At 36.7% G+C, this 15,377-nt stretch overlaps 1 protein-coding gene across 1 annotated transcript; it reads left to right on the top strand.

The window, feature by feature from the left end:
• The first annotated feature begins 2,292 nt into the window (after positions 1-2,292).
• On the top strand, positions 2,293-15,115 carry LOC107752722 (heterogeneous nuclear ribonucleoprotein Q-like). The gene is made up of 10 exons (XM_016568747.1): positions 2,293-2,445; positions 6,033-6,140; positions 6,309-6,422; positions 7,930-8,106; positions 8,176-8,311; positions 9,386-9,591; positions 10,943-11,092; positions 11,171-11,292; positions 12,593-12,953; positions 14,711-15,115. The coding sequence occupies exons 1-10, from the start codon at positions 2,311-2,313 to the stop codon at positions 14,747-14,749; spliced, it is 1,548 nt and encodes a 515-aa protein (XP_016424233.1). The 5' UTR covers positions 2,293-2,310; the 3' UTR covers positions 14,750-15,115.
• Positions 15,116-15,377: the final 262 nt, after the last annotated feature.

Genomic DNA, 15,377 nt, shown 5'->3' with positions numbered 1-15,377 from the left:
ATAGCAAAATAAAGTAAACTGAGATATTATACCCAAAAATTCTTCATACAGTGGACTACCAGTAAAACTGATAAAAATGTGGGAAAAAATTATTCAGACACTTTGACCTGAGCATGTTTTGCTGAAGTGTTTTTATTTTATTGCTAATGCGACCTTTTTACACCACAGACTGAACATAATTAAGCATTGCTTGGTAATTGGTTGACCTAAATTGCTATTATCTAATTCTTTACATACCTTTCTATCAAAGTTATCTGACGTTCTGACACGGTTTAGTTCTTGTCATATTTTATCACCATTTTTTAAACTATAGCGAATAAACTGTAAATGCTGAAGGTGTCTGAACCTGCTGATTACAGAACCGGCTTTTTTAACAAAATGCGCATGACAATCGCATTCGATTAATCGTGCAGCCATAATTGGGAGTCAAAGTAGAGTAATTTAGTACATGGGCTTGATTCAGTCTGTGCATGGTTTTCTGTTGGCTTGTTTTCACTATCAAGATGTCAGATTTTAAAATGTACAGTATGAAATGAATTGATATTTTAATTGGTTACAGTTGATAAGTGAAGAGTCATTTCTGTGGCACCTGCATCACCAGACAAAATTGCAGAAATGGCTGTTATCAAGCATGTTTTTCGGAACACTTCCCTCATCTGCCATTGGTCAGATAAATAGATTGTCCCGCCCCCAAAGCTATGATTGGATCATTGTCAGGCTGGCTGTGATATTCAAACAAACCATAATATTTTGAAAGTACCACTAGGAATGTCTCAGTTGTCTGTGAATAGTGAGATATGAGGAAGTAATACAGAGTAATGTTCACTTGAATCCACATTTTTGCCATCACTTATTCACATAAATCTTGCTGTGATGTGAAATGAGTTCATGTGTAAAAATCCCATGTAATCTCCAATGATGTGATCAAAAACTAGAGATTGACTGATATTTCTTTTTTTAGGACTGATACAGATTTTAATAGTGTGATAATTGATATGCATCAACAATTTTTAATTATTTCTGTGTTATGATTTGCATAATCACTATATGATCAATAGGCTGCAATTTAAAAAAATTCTGTCAGTTACTCACCCTCATTTCATTCCAAACCTGTATGAATGTATTTAGTTTGCTGAACACGAAAGATGATGTTTTCAAGAATGTGGGTAACCGAACAGTTTCTGGTCTTTATTGACTTCCATAGTATTTTTTTCTTGCATACTATGGAAGTCAATGTGGACCAACAATTGTTTTGTTGCCCACATTATTCAATATCTTTTTTTGTTCAACAGAAGAAAGAAACTCATGCAGGTTTAGAACAACTTGAGGGTGAGTAAAAGACAGAATTTTGGGTGAACTATCCCTTTATGAAATTGTTACACTTTTATTGATAGTAATTCATGCAAACAGAACATTTAAAGCCAGTGCTTAGTCCTGTTGAATGCATGTTGCTGTAATGCCATGAATGGCTGTTAATTGTAAACACTCACCACGTGTCATATGTGACCCTGGACAACAAAACCAGTCATAAGGGTCAATTTTTCTGAATAAACAAGCTTTCCATTGATGTATGGTTTGTTAGGATAGAACAATATTTGGCTGAGATACAGCTATTTGAAAATCTGAAATCTGAGGGTTTGCAAAAAAATCAAAATATTGAGAAAATCGCCTTTAAAGTTGTTCAAATGAAGTTCTTAGCAATGCATATTACTAATCAAAATTAAGTTGAGATATTTACGGTAGGGAATTTACAAAATATCTTCGTGGAACATGATCTTTACTTAATATCCTAATGATTTTTGGCAGAAAAGAAAAATCAATAATTTTGACCCATACAATGTTTTTTGGGCTATTGCTAAAAATATACCCCAGCGACTTAAGACTGGTTTTGTGCTGCAGAGTCACATATAATATCGAAGGAGCCAGTAATGGTTTAAGTGGTTAAAAGTGTGAATATTGGAATCAGCCTATCTGATTACTTATTTTGCATGAACTGTGATCTGAAACTTACGAACAAATCAAACCGCCAACACGATTTCTCCTTGTCTGGCGTCAGAGGAAGCATGCTGCCAAATGCACACATCCGGGAACAATGACCACAGCTGCTCGTGATTAGATGATTAATGCTTATAAAGCGCTGTGTCTATGAGATGCAGTCAATGGCTCTGCTCTACTGTGTCAAATTACACCTGACATCAATTGGGGAAAACACTGTAGTAATTCAGATCACGTCTTTCATCGGGATTTTAAAATCGTGTCTGATAACATCCAGTGAAGGTGGATGTATTAACAGTTTGAAGTGTGTTAAGGATGTGTTTTTGTGCAGGACTCGTGTCTCACAGCGATCTTGATGATCGAGCGATTGAAGCTCTGAAAGAGTTCAATGAAGAGGGTGCACTGCAAGTTCTCCTGCAGTTTAAAGACAGCGACCTGTCGCATGTTCAGGTATGTTTGAGAAGACCAAACTAATGCAGTCGTGCACCGAATGTACTGAGAGTGCTTGCATTTCACAGTTTATTTTTGGTAATGCTGGACCGATGCTGCGTAACATAGCCACACTTTCTTTGGTTATAAGACATGTTTACTTATCTTTAGTACTCATTATTGTTTATTTTGTTATGATGTCTCTTTAATTGAGATCTGTAAATCATAATATTTAAAATAGTTTGAAGCATGGATTAAAATTAGAGATGCACTGATTGCAATTTTCTTGGCCGATTTCTTTTTTTTGTTTAGTTTTTTTTGTGACCTGCCGATACCGATTTTTGCCGATTCCGATTTTCTTTCTAAAAACTATAATTGACAGTATATACAAACAAAAATCTATACTTTTTCAATGCAAAAAATTTTTACACATTACAAATACAAAACATTACAATTCCCCCAATCTGGACAAAGTTACAGATGTCCTCTCACTTAAACAACTCTCAAAATAAAGTGCTCTGTGACAGGAAGAGAGGTAGAAATAGTGCTGGGCGGTATGACCAAAAATTTATATCACGGTATTTTTCAAAATTATACCGGTTTCACGGTACATGACGGTATTTTTTTTTCATGCATGACCGGGTGTTAACCATATTTTCTACTGATTGAGAGAGGAAATACTGCAGTATATTGACTTAGAATGCCCTATTTTACTGTCATGATGAGTGAATATTGTCAAAAAATACCACACTAAATAGTGACTAAACACGACCCCTTTTAATATATGTTAACCAGGAGTCACTCTCATTTATAATCGCGGCATCGTCTGATAAAATCAACATGCATCTACATTAAAGAGCGGCTATGCGGTTGTTTTGGCTATATTACTTTTTTGTCTCATGCAGCGCACTGCCTGCGTCTGAGTAACAAACTAAAAACAACAACAAACTAAAAAGTGCATGTGATATTAACAGACGAACTACGCTCATATTTATAATTCCAAACAATCAGTAAGCGACAGGTGCTAGGAAACGCTGTTTTGTACTCATTTATTGTCGAGTCGGCTGCGGTGCGGCCAACTGAATGCGCTGCTTCTCTGCCGCTCCCTGCACAGAACAGACGCCGAGAGAGGCGACACTTCTCCGGGAAAGTCAGACCTCGGCGTTCGTGGGACAGCACTGGAGAAATCTTCCAACTGAACCATAGCTAAGGTTTATCCAAAAAAGTCGCTAGGTTTGTCAGTATGAATATTCTATGGAAAAAAGCCACTAAAAGGGTCTGAAAGTTGCTAAATCTAGTGCTAAAGTCGCGCTCGTGTGTATTCGGTATGAACCGGTATACCGCCCAGCACTAGGTAGAAATAACAATTAACTGACAAGGAGTTGCTGTATTTAACAAAACAGATGTAAGATGTCCTCTCACTTAAACAACTCTCAAAATAAAGTGCTCTGTGACAGGAAGAGAGGTAGAAATAGTGCTGGGCGGTATGACCAAAAATTTATATCACGGTATTTTTCAAAATTTTGCCGGTTTCACGGTACATGACGGTATTTGGCTAAAGTCGCGCTCGTGTGTATTCGGTATGAACCGGTATACCGCCCAGCACTAGGTAGAAATAACAATTAACTGACAAGGAGTTGCTGTATTTAACAAAACAGATGTAATTTCCCACTGTTTCTTAAATTGTCATTTTTTTTCACTAACCTTATTAAATGTGTCATCTTCCACATCAAATTCTTACATTGTTTCAATTAATTCAGTTAGAATAAGAAGAAACTGTAGAGCTGTTACCGTTCAAATGAAAGCAGTATCAACAAACTCCACAGAAGCTGCATCTGAAGTGGCATTAGATGCGTTTACGCAGACTGTTTGATGACGCTGAGCTGCCATAAATGCATTTACACTGCAAAATTTCGAATGCATAAGGAATTTTATAAGATTAATGTTTTAAATATTTTTTAAACATGCAAATAAGAAACGTTGGGGAAAATGCAATGATAGTTTTGAATATGAAAGCAAACCAGTAGGTGGCAGCAAATGACTATGAATGAGTGAGTCACTTAGTCAACAGATTCATTCAAACAGCTGATTCATTCAGAAACGAGGCAAGTGACTACTGTCTTAATGAATGGGCCACTGAATCATTGATTCACTTGATTCGTTCAAAAGCGTGGATTCATTCAGTAACAAAACACCGTTGTGTTGCTCGGAGACACAAAACAGTTCTGCTGTGGCTTTAATTGGAACTATTTTCAACAGCAAAATTTAGCAAAAACGGTCAATATTGTCTAAAATGTAAGTCACTTCATTTTAACTTTTTATATTGAAATACTATTGTATAAAATCACATTGCAATCGTGTTTAAACATTTTGTTCATGCAATATTGCGTACCTAAATCATATACTATAAATGTCTTTTTGTTTTTACTACCGCATCTATAACTTTGTGTGCTGTTGTGCTTATCTTTGTGTCATATCATATATAATATCATATGGCTAATAAGCAATATCACACGAGCCACGAGTGCAATATTGCATGAGTGCTGTTTTTGTCCTGAATAGCATGAGTGTAAATATTGTTATATTTTATATTTTTTTGCTCCGTTTTGCCAAGCCAAATATTACCTAGTAATGCAGAAGTGCTGTGTGTCTCCAAGCAGCACACCGTTTCTCAATTAATCCGTGCTTTGAACGAATGGTGAACCAATGTTTCAATGGCCCATTCATAAAGAGGATCTTTTACATCATTCCTGAATGAATCAGCCGTTTGAACGAATGAACGAGTCAATGATTTATTCATGAAGACATTTACTACCATCTACTGGTAGTTTTAGTTTCTTATTTTAGAGTATCACTTCATTAAAAAATTATTTCATATTTCCATTTTAATAAAAAAAAGAAAAAAAAATCCATATTAATAAAAACTAATTAAAGGAATAGTTCACCCCAAAATTATAAAAAGAAAATAGAAAATGTCTTTCTAAAGCTCCTTTTTGTAATGTCTATTTGATGCATTTCCCATTTAACACAATAATGGCTTTAAATGATCTTTTAGAGGTGATTTCTAATCTGATGTGCGATTAATTTGCAATTAATTAGATCAGTTAATTGTCACATCATGTGATTAATTGGATACCAACATTTTAGATAAACATTTTTAAATGTAATTTTAGTGAAATTTAAAAATTCTCAAAAAAACAAACAATGATTGAAGTTTTTCCGGTAACACTTTCTTTTAGTGTCTCTTAACTAGTTGCTTATTAGCATGCATATTACTAGAATATTAGCCATTTATTAGTAGTAATTAAGCACATATTAATGCCTTACTCTACATGACCTTATTCCACATCCCTAATCTTACCCAATACCTAAACTTAACAACTGCCTTACTATTAATAAGCAGCAAATTAGGAATTTATTGAGTGAAAAGTCATAGTTAATAGTGCATAAGTGTTCCTTATTCTAAAGTGTCACCATTTTTCCATTAATATTCAGGCAAAGAAATGTAATAATCCTATGTAAAATAACAATCTTCAATGCATAAATGAAATATTAATTAATTCTTATTAGTTTTACACCTGCTCACCCATTGCTAATGTTTTGAACAGAATAAAAGTGCCTTCCTCTGTGGAGTGATGAAGACGTACAGGCAGAGGGAGAAACAGGGGACCAAAGTGTCAGACTCCACTAAAGGACCAGATGAGGCCAAAATCAAAGTAAGTCTAATGCAGCCAGTAAGTCAGGTTTTTTAGTTCCTAAAGTTGAATGATATATCCACCTGTCTATCTATTGTTCATTCTGTGTAGCTGTTTGTGTTGCTGCTTTCTTTTCTATTGATCCAGTACCTGTCTGACGGTCAAGTGTTTTTATTTTCTGCTTCACAGGCTTTGCTCGAGAGAACTGGCTATACACTTGATGTGACGACAGGCCAGCGCAAGTATGGCGGTCCTCCTCCAGGCTCGACCCATGCTGGAGTTCAGCCCACCGTCGGCACAGAGGTTAGTGCTGTAGTCGTTTGTGTGACTGACGGATGTCTGTTTTATTCTGCGCTAGTGTTCGATTCTGTTTTGAAGCTGTCAAAATGCATTGTGTCATGTTCATTAAAACACTCAACTGGAGCTTGCATAAAAATCCAAATTAGACTGCTAAGCAATGAAAGTATTGCACTTGGCTTCACCTTAAAGCATACAGCATCATATCAATGTTATGTTCACAGTGCCGTCATTTGCATAGTGAGTTTTAGGTGATTGACAATGTACTTCATTATTAAATACTGCAGGAAAGGGGAATTAATTTGCATAGTGTTTTAACTAGTCAATTAATTGCTGAAGTAGTAGTCGACTCGTGCACAGTCCCTAAAATTTATACTCTACAAATGTATACATTTTGTGTAAACGGTGTTTAGTTCCTTAATGAATGAGCATTTTTAAACAAATCAATGATCCTTTCATAAAGATGAATCAGTTTTGAACAAATTGGTTGATTGAATGATTGAATGACTCTTGAATTGCCAATTCGAGTTCATATTTGAAAAATTTGAAAAATCTGGTTTAATTTTTCTATTTTAAAAAACAAATCTCATAGAATTCTGAAATTGTAATTTTAGTATAAATACATCTAAATGCTGCTTTAGTTGCAGCTTCTGTGCTGCTTGTGCAATGCAAAAATGGATTTTGTTGATTCTGATTTAATTTGATTGTAATCGCCTATAATGTCTTATTATTGTAATCGATTGATTAAACGTAAGAATTTCACACAAAAGATGATGCAGACATTTAATAAGGTTAAAAATTGCCCTTCAAAAGGCAAAAACGCCACTGGAAATCAATACAAGGTGGCAAATTTTGTTCTTAAAAAAACACTTTACACTTTAGACATTCAACTAACTACAAGTAACTTTGCAACTACGTCAACTAACTTTCAGAGTAGACTGTTAGGGTAGGTTTAGGGTTATTCGAATAAGTTGAGATATACTTGCAAAGTTTCTCATAGTCAGTATGTTGTATGTTGTGGACGCATCAAAATAAAGTGTTAGCAGATATTAAGCAGACAGTCTACTAATACTCTAATGACTGCTAGTTGACACGTAGTTGCAAAGTTACTTACTGTTAATAGAATGTCTAAAGTGGACTATCAAAATAAAGTGTTACCAAAAAAAAATCAGTAACACTTTTATTTTACAGTGTCCTTATTGCATGTTACATGTACTTATGCATAATTACAAGCAACTAACTATAAAACAAATCCTACCCATAACTCTATTAAGTACATGTTGTTGTTATTAATATTACGTGCTTAATTGTGTAATTACTCTGTAACGAGGACAACTTAAAATGTAGTGAAACCAAAAAGACAACAGTCCCAGAAAGTAGTGAGATTTCATTTTTTTGTTAGTATCACAGACCCCTAATTGCTAGGAAAGAGTCAGTTTAATGTTTATTTTAAGATTTTTATGGACATCACTCTGTATGTTGTGGCTGATCTTGTTTCCTCAAATGCTCTCAGATTTTTGTGGGAAAGATCCCGAGAGATCTCTTTGAAGATGAGCTTGTCCCTCTGTTCGAGAAAGCCGGACCCATATGGGATCTGCGTCTGATGATGGATCCGCTCAGCGGGCTGAACCGAGGATACGCCTTCATCACCTTCTGCACTAAAGAGGCTGCTCTGCAAGCCGTCAAACTCGTAAGTAATTGTCTGCTTATTTCTATCCACCTGCGGCCTTTTGGATTCTGATTGTAATCTTTCCTGCAGTGTAACAACAATGAAATTCGCCCTGGGAAGCACCTCGGTGTGTGCATCTCTGTTGCCAACAATCGTCTGTTTGTGGGCTCCATCCCCAAGAGCAAAACTAAGGAGCAGATCGTGGAGGAGTTTGCCAAAGTTACTGGTAAGTGTTGGTGTTATTAACTGTTGAGATGCTCGTAAATGTGACCCTGGACCACAAAATTTACGGTAGGAAATTTACTAAATATCTTCATGGAACATGATCGTCACTTAATATCCTAATGATTTTTGGCATAAAAGAAAAATTGATAATTTTGACCCATACAATGTATTTTTTGGCTATTGCTACAAATATACCCCAGCGACTTAAGACTGCTTTTGTGCTCCAGGGTCACGTGTATGTGTGCATTAGAGATAGACTGACACACTGCTTTTACAGATTATCATGAAAATCAACACCAGTGGTTTGCAATTGTTTTTTGCAAACTATTTGCGCTGGAAGGTTCTAGCAACAATGTCAAGCAAAGAAACTTCTCAGCTTTCACCTTAAATCACAATTCTTTTTTTCTCAAATAAGAAAGAAGGGGTCTGTTATTTTCTAGGATAGAGGACGCTCATGTTTGTTACAGTAATGATAAAAACATGAGCTCTCTGATGAGGATTTGTTGTTTAGATTGTAAATTCATCATAATTTTGTGTTAATATCAATAATGTTAACGTGAAAAATTGAGTTTCTGTTAGCGCAAAGACAAAGCAGACATTGTGCATATGTACATGCACAGGACCAACCTGTTTTTGTTTTCTCTATTTTAACAAAATATTCGTTTAAAATGTTTGTGCAAAGGAAATATAAAAATACATCTAAAATGCGCAATTACCCCATAAAAATACCAGATTTTAGTTTTTTTTCCCTTTGTACATTATTTGTATTTAGTTCATATGACAATAAAGTAAAAATAAAATTGTGTCAGTAGTGTTGAAGCATTACATTTGTCATTCAGTAATTACAAAACGTTAAATTATTACTCGTAATTTTCTGAAAAACTTCTGCACCAACGTTTCGTCTAATACTGAATTTTGTTACTGAAACTATATTCCGAAGAACTGCATGTCTGCAATGAATTTGTCAGGGTTCTTTTTTTTTTTGATTAACTGAGGAGTCAAGTGTTTGTGATGTATTTGTGTCAAAACAAACGTCAGTTTTCCTGAAATTATTTTCTATCCTCAATCTCAACAGAGGGCTTGAACGACGTCATCTTATACCATCAGCCTGACGACAAGAAGAAGAATCGCGGCTTCTGCTTCCTAGAGTACGATGATCATAAAACGGCAGCCCAGGCGCGGCGTAGATTAATGAGCGGCAAAGTGAAGGTGTGGGGGAATGTGGTGACGGTAGAATGGGCTGATCCCATAGAAGACCCCGACCCTGAAGTCATGGCGAAGGTACGTTGTTTTCCACTAACAGCACTAGTGCAACAATAGATTAGGTGTGGGTGCCGATAAGCCCAAAATTGTATATATCAATGAATTTTATTCCATGATAGCATGTATCTCAGTATACATGTTTTTTTGGAAATATGGTTATGATACAAAAAAAAAAAAACATGATTCTGACCTTAGCATGTCAGTTTTCACTGATATCATCTCTGTCTGTGGGTTTGTTCACTTGCATGGTTGCATAACACATACAGTAAATTCCTTAATTCTGAGAAATGAAAAACCTAATATATAAAATATATGATACAGTATTAGTCAAGGTTGATTATGTGTGTAGCTGTGAAGTTAGAATGAGAATAATTGAGAATGAGAATGACAATCTTTACACTGAACAGAATGCATTACATTTGTCATTCAGTAATTACAAAACGTTAAATTATTACTCGTAATTTTCTGAAAAACTTCTGCACCAACGTTTCGTCTAATACTGAATTTTGTTACTGAAACTATATTCCGAAGAACTGCATGTCTGCAATGAATTTGTCAGGGTTCTTTTTTTTTTTGATTAACTGAGGAGTCAAGTGTTTGTGATGTATTTGTGTCAAAACAAACGTCAGTTTTCCTGAAATTATTTTCTATCCTCAATCTCAACAGAGGGCTTGAACGACGTCATCTTATACCATCAGCCTGACGACAAGAAGAAGAATCGTGGCTTCTGCTTCCTAGAGTACGATGATCATAAAACGGCAGCCCAGGCGCGGCGTAGATTAATGAGCGGCAAAGTGAAGGTGTGGGGGAATGTGGTGACGGTAGAATGGGCTGATCCCATAGAAGACCCCGACCCTGAAGTCATGGCGAAGGTACGTTGTTTTCCACTAACAGCACTAGTGCAACAATAGATTAGGTGTGGGTGCCGATAAGCCCAAAATTGTATATATCAATGAATTTCTGAACCTTAGCATGTCAGTTTTCACTGATATCATCTCTGTCTGTGGGTTTGTTCACTTGCATGGCTGCATAACACATACAGTACATTCCTTAATTCTGAGAAATAAAAAACCTAATATATAAAATATATGATACAGTATTAGTCAAGGTTGATTATGTGTGTAGCTGTGAAGTTAGAATGAGAATAATTGAGAATGAGAATGACAATCTTTACACTGAACAGAATGAGTTTAAATTTGAAGGTAGTTTGTGCTTATTTGTTATGCAAATGTTAAAGGTGGAAACATTTAAAAGTCTTTTTCTTTGTGCAAAATCGATTCCTGTGTGTTAAATGAGATTTGATGCCAGAGCCTTGAATTATACATGGTCAAGTTTATACTGATAAGATTATTTTGCATGTATTGTTTAGGTCAAAGTCCTCTTTGTAAGAAACCTGGCGAGCGCAGTAACGGAAGAGTTTCTGGAGAAGACGTTCTGTCAGTTTGGCAAACTGGAAAGGGTTAAAAAGCTTAAAGACTACGCCTTCATCCACTTTGAAGAGAGAGATAGCGCTGTTAAGGTAATTATCTCTTCCTCTGCATCATTTGAGAGGTTGCTGGTAATTAATGCACAGATTTTAACCAGTGTGTTTCTGCAGGCTCTAGCTGAAATGCACGGGAAGGATTTGGAAGGGGAACAAATTGAAATCGTCTTTGCAAAGCCGCCTGATCAGAAAAGGAAAGAGCGAAAGGCCCAGAGACAAGCTGCTAAAACTCAAATGTAAGGCGATTTATGAGCTTTGTCACATAACTAACTCCCCACGAACACACATAGAAAGATATAGCACAACAATGCTCTCAAGGTCTAAAAATGACTTTAAAATACAGAGCAAAAGTCCATAGTAACTAATGCACTATAACTTATATTTTCATCTTATGTTAGTATCTGCTATATACCAGGGGTCGGCAACCTATGGCATAACATATGAGGGATGATCACTGGCACGCGAGCAATAGGGAAAACTGCATACCGACGTAGATTTTGAGGTAATCAAAAAGTTGAGTTATATCCAGTGATGCAAACTACTCACTTTTTTTTTCTCAAATATGGCAATTTTGAGGGAGAGAGAGATGAAAATTGCTTGTGTGATTTATCTGCATCTGTGTCTTTCTCTACAAATAATGAAGCTGAGTTCAGTTACTTCAAAAACGGATTTTACCCCCCGCGTTGCTAAATAATATAATGTAGCGATTCAGTATTGATAAAGTCACGGGGCAGACAAGTTTCTGAGCTGAATGTGTCTGTGTGCACGCTGCGTGATCTCTGATCTGTCAATTCATGAAAAATGCTTCAGAAATCATGTATGATAATCAAATATAGATTTTTATCTGAACATCTGAAAATGCTTATGTACTGTAAATACAGCATGCATTAAAAAGGGGGGGGGGGTTATTGGCTCAGTGGTTAACCAAAAATATTAAAAATAGCACTTCATGCCCAAAAGGTTGCCGACCCCTGTGCTATACCGTTATATAAAGATCTCATTGATTTACATTACAAGCATCAGAAGTTCATCATGTAAATATCAGCATCTGCACCAAATTGCATATTTAGCTTAGTTTGCGTCTCTGAATAAAATTGAGCTGTTTTTCCTCCATATTCTCACTCTATCAAGACTATATGAGCTATAAAAGCCTGACTGATCAAATATTGCAAAGGGACCCCAGCTGTTTTTCTCAACTCACATTTTAATAATCATTACTCCTATATGTGACCCATTCCAGATTTTCAAATAGTTGTATCTCGGCCAAATATTGTCCTCTCCTAACAAACCATACATCAATGGAAGGATTATTTATTCAGCTTGATATATAAATCCCTTATGACTGGTTTTGTGGTCCAGGGTCGCATATAGTGTGTAAGTGTTTTAGGTCTTTTATTTGCTGTTGTCTCGCATTTACATGCCCACTTTTCCAGCTTTACACGCCCATTTCTAGAGTCTTTTTCAGATTTGAGGTGTGACCACACTCAGACTCATGAATGGTTGTATATGGATTGTAAACATGTGCATGTGTTTCAGGTATGATGAGTATTATTACTACGGGCCGCCGCATATGCATCCCCCGACGAGAGCAAGAGGACGAGGCGCTAGAGGTTATTCGTATCCCCACGACTATTACAGCTATGAAGATTATTACGATTACTACGGCTATGACTATCACAACTACAGAGGCGGTTACGACGACCCCTACTACGGCTACGATGACTTTCAAGCTCACGTCAGAGGAAGAGGCAGCAGAGGAGCCCGGGCCCCCACACTGTCCAGGGGCCGCGGCTCCACCGCTCCCAGAGGACGGGCCGGTTACTCTCAGCGCGGGGGTCCGGGGCCCAGCCGAGGCGGCCGAGGGTCCAGAGCAGGCCTCCAGCAGAGATGTCGAGTGGTACGTGATGTGTGGGTGGAGCAATCCTGGAGTGTTGGCAGGAGGTTTTGAAGCGCTCTAGGCTAGATGTGCACTCATTTTAAGTCAGATTTTACAAAGGACGTAGTGATCAAAATACGTGTTTTGGCGTTTGTTTTTTCCTTCCCCTCCTTTTCATATTGCTTACACATGCAAGGCACCTTGTGGACGAAACGGACCAAAGGTTTGCACTTTCTGCTCTTTCATTCCTGGAAATACACGGCACTTATGTACACTGATTTATTTTTGACTTCTGCATATGCAAAGTGTCTTCATCGCGAAGTACTCAACTGTAGCACAAGCTGTGCGATATAGCTTAAACATCTGTATTTTTCAGGTTTTATATTTGAGTATTTGCTGGTGGTGCACCGAAATTAATTTTCAGTATTGGCTAAAACCGTTTTAGAGAGCGGAAATCATTGACCGAAATGGTGACGTTTAATAAGCGCTTCTCTGTTTTGATTGCATCAGTGTCCGTTTCATGCACAAAACATGGATAGACTAAAACAGGTAAACATGTCTGTTTTAAATAGCGTTGAAAATGAAGATTTGTAATTTATCAACCTTCATTTTGATGAACCGACATCTTTTAGTCTATGCTGTTTTTAGCACAATATTTCCAGCCCCTGTTTAAATGTTTCAACAACAAAATAGAGTAAAAACTGTTATATTGTTAAACAGTCTTAAGTACAATTTAAATGTTTCTATACAAGTCAGTTTTTGAGTGTTGGTTGTTAAATGATTATTGGTTGATATTTAACTTTGTTTTTGGTTTTCAGATTTTCAAAATGAAAACTTTAATTTCAGTTTGGTCAAACAAACAAACAACAACAAAAAAACGTTTTGGTGCAGGACTAGAATTTGCTCTGAAATTGCTTAGATGTGCCTTTCCCTAATCAAAACGACCATTTTAGCAGATTAGAATCTTCAAATGCGAAACGGAGTAAAAACTGAAAATCTAGTTTAAAAAAAAACCCTAGCATGTTTTTACTACAAACTCGGACAAAAGGATGAATATTAAATCATCATGTAAACTTGCCAGTAAAATAATTTACGGGGAAAAAAAAATTGGGAAGGATTTACACATTGAATTAAATGTGTAAATTAAGTAGAAGAGACTAAAATAGTATTTTCTTGTAAAACGGACTCCAATAATCTGTTTTACATTTTTTAAGTGTCCAAATATTTAGTTTGAAATTTTTTTTTTTCGCTTTTGAGGTATTATGCATTTAAATCTACTAATTTAAAGTAGTTCAAATGAATCGCGGAAATAAAGTTATGAACTCTAATGCTTTTTTTGCTAGTAAAGTTCAAAATAGAGGTTTTTAAAACACCTGTATTAACACTCTCATCATAATCATAAAACTAGTCTAAAGAGTGTGACTCGTTATAGGAAACTTCATGGGCAAAATCATTGTCACTGTTTTGTAAATATTCTGTCTCCCAGCCTTCGCCGTAATGCATCTCAAAACCTGTCAGTTTTAAATATAATGATTTAAAGGTGAAGGTAACAGGTGCACTTCAGCAAAATCAGTCCTGCGACTGGACATGCTCATGCTTTAGCACATGCATTAATGTCACCAACTGTTTCTTTGAAAACGTTCTCATGTTGTGATGACTCGGATAACTGGATTTTCATCATCTCCTGCGCTTTTGTTGTGAAGGTCTTGCATGAACCTGATACTGTACCGCCGCTTGTGTTTGTGTGAATAAAGCATGCGTGTTTTTTGTTTTACCAGGGAAAGGGGGTCGAGGCTGGTCCTGACCAGGTAGTATGAAGACTGACTTGTTGTATGGGGTTACACCGGATGCTACCAGTGTTCATAAGGTTAAAGCAAACTCAAATGTCCAATGATATTCCAGCCTGTATTGAAGCAAATCTCCTATACTGCCATCCCCGAAAAACCATACGATTTCTGAAATCGAAACCACGGACACACAGTTTTCCCCATTCGGAGCCCGTCTAAATAAGCCAACTCACTACTACTACGCACCCCCACCCCCCCACCCCCGGTTATATAGTCTAAACTCGCCACATTCTGGAACTGAAGTTCAGACTCTCAAGGATCCCCATACGTCAGATGTGTTTTGCACTTTTGTTCTTTTTCTTTTTTTACTCCTGCGTTTGAAGTGGCTCGGAGGAGCTTGATGCTGATGTATATTTTTGTGCTAACTACAATGTTGTTGTGGGAATGTCCATGTTAACCTAAAGCGCTTGGATTGGGATTGAGAACATCTGCGGGTTTTTGGTGTAACCGCCTCGCGTGGACAAGTCAGGCATTCCAGGAACGTGGTTCTTTTCAGAACTTGTCTTTTTAAGGGTCGGTTAACTACCTCAGTAAAGAGGATTCAACTACCCTGCCTGTACTGTAAATAGGGACGCGTCGAAGCATAGGAGCAGGGCTT

The sequence above is a fragment of the Sinocyclocheilus rhinocerous genome, unplaced genomic scaffold (assembly GCF_001515625.1).
Source record: "Sinocyclocheilus rhinocerous isolate Xijiao unplaced genomic scaffold, SAMN03320098_v1.1 scaffold321, whole genome shotgun sequence".
Lineage (NCBI taxonomy): Eukaryota > Metazoa > Chordata > Actinopteri > Cypriniformes > Cyprinidae > Sinocyclocheilus > Sinocyclocheilus rhinocerous.
This window is presented reverse-complemented; position numbering and strand designations above follow the sequence as displayed.

Coding starts and splice junctions, on each gene's coding strand:
- LOC107752722 (XM_016568747.1), top strand. CDS start 2,311: ATGTGTTTTTGTGCAGGACTCGTGTCTCACAGCGATCTTGATGATCGA. Junction 2,446..6,032: donor GCGACCTGTCGCATGTTCAG/GTATGTTTGAGA, acceptor TGTTTTGAACAG/AATAAAAGTGCCTTCCTCTG. Junction 9,592..10,942: donor ACCCTGAAGTCATGGCGAAG/GTACGTTGTTTT, acceptor TGTATTGTTTAG/GTCAAAGTCCTCTTTGTAAG.